Below are 6,652 nucleotides of genomic sequence, written 5' to 3'. Positions count from 1 at the left end.
CAAGAATTCTTTTAAAATTGATGAAAAACTTCTCTATTTTTCTTTTTACTTCCCTCCTTTGAAGCATTTAGCTCTCTATTAAAGTGAGGTTTCTACTCCCATCGTATTTTTTTAGTTCACGTAGCACGAATCCAAGAAGTTGCTCAAAGGATCCAAATCCAATTTATATAACTGTTTTGGATTGTTTGTATGTCATAAACTAACTAGTGTAATAGTTAAATCGCTTAATATATTTAATATCATGGGAATAAAAATGAAGGATGGAACAACAATTTCCTTTACTCGAATGTGTATATCCAAAGTCACAATCACAATGTAGTTAAGCAACATATTGTCGAAATTTTCTCCCATTAGAGACTACTCCACTAAACTCAAATGTGTTTTTCTGGCCCTCCTTTTTTCTTAAATAAATAAATCTTTATTTTTTATTCTATTGACACGTGTCGTGACTGTATGACGTCTCGTTGAGATTTAGCTGAATCAGCAGGTGCAATTAAGCACTTGGCAGTTATAACCACCACAATTTTCTTTCCGGTATCACAAGCTACTCACATCCGTCGTGGCTATGGCGTCGTCGTTGTGGTGCTCTTCTCCTTTCACCACCACCACCACCACCACCACTATCCACCGCTACTCTTTCATATCTCACACTCCTCAATTTCTCAACCAACTCCCATCTTCTTCTCGCTTTTCCACTACTCCATCTTCCCTTCGATTTAGGGTTCCATGCTCCAACAACAAAACCACCCTAAAAAACGGAAAACCACCCGAATCCACCGAGCTTGAGCTGCTAGATTGCGTCGGAACAGGACAAGACGTGGAGTGCGTCCTAAACACAGAACAAGAAGATGGAAACGCAAAGAAAATAGATGAACCATCATCGAAGACACTGTGCCTAGCCGAAGGGTTATGGGAAGGTGCTGTGTTAATATCGCCGTTCTTCTTCTGGGGAACCGCCATGGTAGCGATGAAAGAAGTGCTTCCGAAATACGGTCCTTTTTTCGTTTCATCTTTTCGTCTCATTCCCGCTGGGTTTCTACTCGTTGCTTTTGCTTCTTCGAGAGGAAGGCCTTTCCCGTCTGGGTTGAATGCTTGGCTTTCCATCTCTCTCTTCGCTCTTGTAGATGCTGCTTGTTTTCAGGTTTTGTTCCTTTTTCACTCACTCAATGCACCTTTCTTTACTGAATGAAAAATTAGTTTGTAGTTGGTGATTTATTGATTTGCCTTTGTTTGTTGCTGTTAATGAAACAGGGTTTTCTCGCTGAAGGGTTGCAGAAGACTTCAGCTGGTTTGGGCAGTGTATGTGTCCACTTAATTTCTTAATCAATTTTACTTTTACTAATACTAGTTTACTAATGCTATTATTCTATTATGATTATTTTTATTATTATTATTAGGGCAAAACTTAAGGGCATTTTCTATAATGCTTTTTGTGTTGTTCAAACATAAAATACATTTTTCTTTTTATAACAGACTTTGAGAAAGTATGGATTTCAAGAAATTATGGGTGGTTATGCATATTTTAAGTTAAGAATGGCACAAAAAACACATATGGAAATTCACTTAAGTTTTTTTCTTATTATATTATTATTACTACCACTGGCTCAGTCACTTTTTAAAAGTTTTTTTGGGATTCTTTAGGTGTACTAAGAAAAGGAAAATCATTAGTATAATTAATGTAAACATTTTGTGTATGAGTATATTATTAAATTGCCCTTTATATATATAGATGTGTCTGATTTTGATTTTTTTTTTCTTTCTAGACAAATTAGTAATATTAACCATTGATAAATAGTATATTGGAAACAATAGTTAACATCATGTGGCTGTAGTTTAGTGGTAAGAATTCCACGTTGTGGCCGTGGAGACCTGGGCTCGAATCCCAGCAGCCACATAAATTTGGTTCATATTTTTTCCAAAAAAATATTAATAATAATAAATGTATCTTGTAATTTAAATTTTAGTTTATATTTGAAGACAAAAATAATTCTTTCAAATGGGGTTTATATTTATGGATAGAGGAATTTTGTTGTTTTATTTAGGTGTTTATGTCTAGTTCGTTTGTCTATGCTAGATACTAGAGTGTAGTCCTTGAAGTTATTCTGAAAAGTGCTGTATGTGTGCCATATTGATAGAATTGGATTAGAGTGAAAGTTGTCTTGAGTTTAACTTTGTGTTGATTCGGAATCTAGATTGCAATTCTAAAAGCATGAATTATTGCTTGCTTTGATAATCGAGCGTGGATATATGGCAGGTTATTATTGATTCACAACCTTTGACAGTGGCCGTACTTGCAGCTTTGTTATTTGGTGAGTCCATTGGAATTGTTGGAGCTGCTGGGCTTGTACTTGGTGTTGTAGGACTTGTGTTACTCGAGGTATTTTAATTTTGGTTTTAACCAAAAGGAAGTGACTTAATTCTCATACCCTTTTAGTTAGCACATCCCAAAGCTAGCAGTCAAATTCTTATGCATATAATATGGAAGGATAGGATATGTTTTGCTATAGTTAGTGCTGTCCCAAAAAATACAATTACCTAGTTAATTTTATAATTTTGAAATATACAATTTCTCTTAGCCTATCCAATACCTTCTATGTAATATTCAGTAATGCTAGCACTACGGGTTTTATTGCAGTTACCTGCCCTATCATTTGATAGAAGCAACTTCTCACTGTGGGGAAGTGGGGAGTGGTGGATGCTTCTTGCAGCTCAGAGCATGGCAGTTGGCACTGTTATGGTTCGGTGGGTCTCCAAGTACTCTGATCCTATCATGGCAACTGGATGGGTGAGATTCAAATCTCACTTTGACTCGAGCATTTGATAATTTTATGTTATGAAACTTAACTGAATGGTTAATATTCCATTTTTCAATTCAAAAATCAACATAGATTTATTCTAATGTACAAAGTTATATCTATTTTTTCATTATATTTATTTTTGCACTGTTTTGAATGTCATCAAACCTCTTTGCATTACAGTTTAAAACCAGACAACATGTCAAATTGACAAAAAGTGTGTATTTGGCTCTATTTTATAGATCCTGATTATAGCTGCAGAAATATTAATTTCAGCAGATGTGTTAACAGTAAGTTTGTATATTAAAGCAGTGAAACAATGATTATATCCTGCTAATGTTGCAGCATATGGTTATTGGCGGTCTCCCCCTGGTGGCATTTGCTATTCTTAACAATGATCCTGCTGTAAGTGGGAGTCTTAAAGAGTACAGTTCAAGTGATATATTGGCACTTCTTTACACGTCCATTTTTGGAAGCGCTGTTAGCTATGGTGTTTTCTTCTACAGTGCAACTAGAGGTCTGTATATCTTTCTGCTCTCTCTTTTCCTTGCAGTGAATTTTGTTTTTTATAATCATTAAAATATTTGAATTTAAGCATCCATGTTAAATTCAGAATGGTTCATTTCTTCATCCACATTGTAATCACTGTTATTGATGCATATTTAGCTGTTTTATACACTTGCTGATTTGAAGATTATTTATGTTTTTGAAAACCATATCAACCCATAAAGAACACACCATACTATTATTGACGCTGTGTTTGTCATGCACTGCAGGTAGCTTGACCAAGCTCAGTTCACTTACATTTCTAACCCCAATGTTTGCTTCAATTTTCGGGTAAGACTGCCTAATTATGAAAAAAAGTCACAGGATTTTGAAGCTTTTTCAGTTTTCTGGAATTATTGAGAACACAGAATAAAAATCTGAAATCACAACTTATGGTGATATTGCACTTCTTTACCTTAAGGGTCATTAAGGAGAACAAAGTGACCCTCTTTTACAACTATGATTTGTTTTTAACAGAATAACAACCCAGTGCCATCCTTCATAATTTATTGAAGTATGGTGCCCGCAAGACCTTAACTTTTTTGTACCTTTTTACACTGATATATCCTCTAGCGAAGCCACACGTTTTTTGCACCCTTCTATGTATCTTTGTGCGGACCTTTGTATACACATTTTTGCTTTGGTATTTCAGGTTTCTGTATCTTGGTGAGACCTTCTCACCTGTACAGCTTGTTGGAGCCATTGTTACTGTAGCTGCAATATATATGGTTAACTTCAGAAACACTTCAACGGAATGAATTATATAGTCAGTTTTCTACTGGTTCTTTCAACCTAACCCAACAAAAAACTTGCCACGAACTCAAATTGGGAATGCTAGTGATTTTTGACATGGAGCAGAGAAGTTTGAGTGATATGTGATCTTGAGCACTTCCTATCCTGGTTTATAGTGTAAATACAATTTCAATTAGTTGTTACTTTAGGCTTCGAGTCTCTTTCTCGACAATATATAGTAGAAGATTGTAAGTTACCAGAGTTGAACACAAGGCAAATATTGTTTCCATAGAAATTTTCTTCTTTGTATTAGATGACTTTACCCTACCAAATAAAAAAGATGTCTTTACTGTTACACTAGGACAGGACTGAATAAGAATGTATAGATTATGACTTGTTTATGGCAAGTTTTGTATATGGTGAATTGTTGATCACACGAATGAAATATACATTTCGGGCTATTGTGAATTTATGATATATAATGGATTTGTATCTGATACCCCAAAGACGATTTCTTTTACATTAGTGTTATTGGATTTGGAAGAACAAATATAGCAAAATTGTATCTGCAATTAGGATACTACAAGCCCATTGTAACTGAAAGTTACTGATCTATCTTATACATTTATTATTTGAAGAGATAGAGAAACATAATGTTGTTAAAGTGAAACAGGAACGACATACATTGTTTACATGGACCTTAATTAAATGAAATCTGGTTGCAGAGTGTGCAACACTAAACAGAAGGAATGTCAAACCCATTGGTCTATTAATGACAAAAGATGGAGGTGAATTCATTTATGTGACTGCAGCTGCTGTGACAACTGGTTTCATGTGATGGACATTATTGGCACCAAGCCTGCCACGTCCCGATTCATCGTGATGCTGACGATCACACTCTCTCTTTTTGCTGTTCAATTTCTTCTTTGCTCCATCCAAGTTCGCACGTCCTGCTACAGAAGACACCCTTCTTTGCGAGCGTAATGGACCTTTCAGATCCTCCTCTTTGCAGTTGTTCAATCTAGCAGTCCAACGATCTTTTGAATCAGTAGAACTGGGTTCCCAAGAAGAAGAAGAAATGCCATGCCGCTGTTTCGCACTACTGACAGTTAAGTTGTTGCTTCCTGAAGACTCTTCTTGGTCGTCCATGTCTGAACCACCCCTATTCACTGTCACATACTTATGTAAGCTCGATTCGACCATATCATCATAAACAAGTAACTCAGACTCTACAATTGGATCCTTTCTAGAACCCAATGGAACACTGTATTCATTCCTACTAGACTGATAACTTGGTGGATTTCTCCTGTCCTCTACACCAGACAAGTTGGAGCTGTTATTGGAATTGAGATTAGCAACAGCTTCAACGATAGAGCAAGCTCTGGTGACACAAGCTGGGAGAGAAAAGGGTGGTGGTTGTGTGTTCTTTTGATGGAAGTTCTGGATATCTTCAAGCAGTAGGGAGGTGTAGGATTGTGGAGGAATCGATAGAGCTTCATGGTTGAGATCTAACTCTAAGTCTCGTGATCGCCTCAAAGATCGGCTTCTTGATAATGTCTGGGGTTTGTGGTTTTCAACCCCTTGTGGCACCTCTGTCTTGACAACAACATTATCAGTTATTGAAGATATCACTTTGACATCTTCCTCTTGTTGCAATTTTGGCTTGTAACTCAGATCTTCACCCTTGTCCAATTCAATTCTGCTAACATTTGGTTTCTGCAGTAGGGTAAGAAAAACATTAAAACACCATTACATCAATCACATACATAAATAGGACAAATTACAAAACATGAAAGGTCAATTCTTTCAAGCAAATAAATTCTGAATCTTAGGTTCTGTTATGACAAAAATGGATTTTGAATGAATTGATTTGTAAAATTGATTCCAATTAAAATGAGTTTAAGGTAAATGTGGATTGAATGATAAAGTTAAGACTAAAATTAACCTTTTAGGGGCAAAAACTTCAAATCCCAATTTCAGTTAAAACCTAATTCAAAGATAAAAATAATTATACTCACTCAGACATAACAAAATCAACTTTACGAGTTCAGAGTAACTTTGTCTCTCACAATAGTGAATACAAACATGCATAAAGTGCATACCTTATTAGCTTCAAATTCAGCTTCCTTCTTGGATATATTTTCCAACCGGCTGCTGTTATCGTTGGTTGTTGAATGTGGAATAGGAAAAGTGTTAGGTTCAAGCTCATTCAATGGATTTCTTCTGTATGGTGATTCTTCTGCTTTCCTTGAGGAGTTGCGGCTAAGAGATGGTTGATTTGCTGCATTCCCATTTGCTCTTGCAGGAGATTGAGAACGTGGTGAAGCTGCACCGACATTTCTCCTAACTGTAATCCTCTTAATACCAGTTGTAGCTGTTGTAGACTCTCCACCTTCACAACCATTGTCATTGCTCTTACCCATCACAAGGGATGAAACAGTAGCAGGAACAGATACCATTTTTGCAGGCTTGATGTTTTTGTTTCTTGCATTGATGGTTGTAGTTGTATCTGAAGATCTTCTTACAGGTGATATACTAAATCTCCTCTCTCTCCTGCTAGAACATTGTTGTTGCTGTTC

The 6,652-nt window shown here is 36.1% G+C and overlaps 2 protein-coding genes and 1 non-coding gene across 3 annotated transcripts; 2 read left to right on the top strand and 1 right to left on the bottom strand.

Annotated features, from left to right (window-relative positions):
- The first annotated feature begins 369 nt into the window (after window positions 1–369).
- LOC101493642 (WAT1-related protein At3g02690, chloroplastic) lies at window positions 370–4,534 on the top strand. Its single transcript, XM_004500362.4, has 7 exons — window positions 370–1,141; window positions 1,252–1,299; window positions 2,255–2,377; window positions 2,636–2,785; window positions 3,141–3,312; window positions 3,572–3,632; window positions 3,994–4,534. Exons 1-7 carry the CDS (start codon window positions 566–568, stop codon window positions 4,097–4,099), a joined length of 1,236 nt encoding a protein of 411 aa, XP_004500419.1. The 5' UTR covers window positions 370–565; the 3' UTR covers window positions 4,100–4,534.
- Window positions 1,823–1,894, top strand: TRNAH-GUG (transfer RNA histidin (anticodon GUG)). Its single transcript has one exon. It is a non-coding gene; the product is annotated as a tRNA-His (tRNA).
- Window positions 4,535–4,651: 117 nt separating the features above from the next.
- On the bottom strand, window positions 4,652–6,646 carry LOC101490498 (uncharacterized). The gene is made up of 2 exons (XM_012715884.3): window positions 6,176–6,646; window positions 4,652–5,789 (listed from the first exon to the last, which is right to left on the bottom strand). Exons 1-2 carry the CDS (start codon window positions 6,530–6,532, stop codon window positions 4,872–4,874), a joined length of 1,275 nt encoding a protein of 424 aa, XP_012571338.3. The 5' UTR covers window positions 6,533–6,646; the 3' UTR covers window positions 4,652–4,871.
- Window positions 6,647–6,652: the final 6 nt, after the last annotated feature.

Source organism: Cicer arietinum, chromosome 5, assembly GCF_000331145.2.
Source record: "Cicer arietinum cultivar CDC Frontier isolate Library 1 chromosome 5, Cicar.CDCFrontier_v2.0, whole genome shotgun sequence".
Taxonomy (NCBI): Eukaryota; Viridiplantae; Streptophyta; class Magnoliopsida; order Fabales; family Fabaceae; genus Cicer; species Cicer arietinum.
This window is presented reverse-complemented; position numbering and strand designations above follow the sequence as displayed.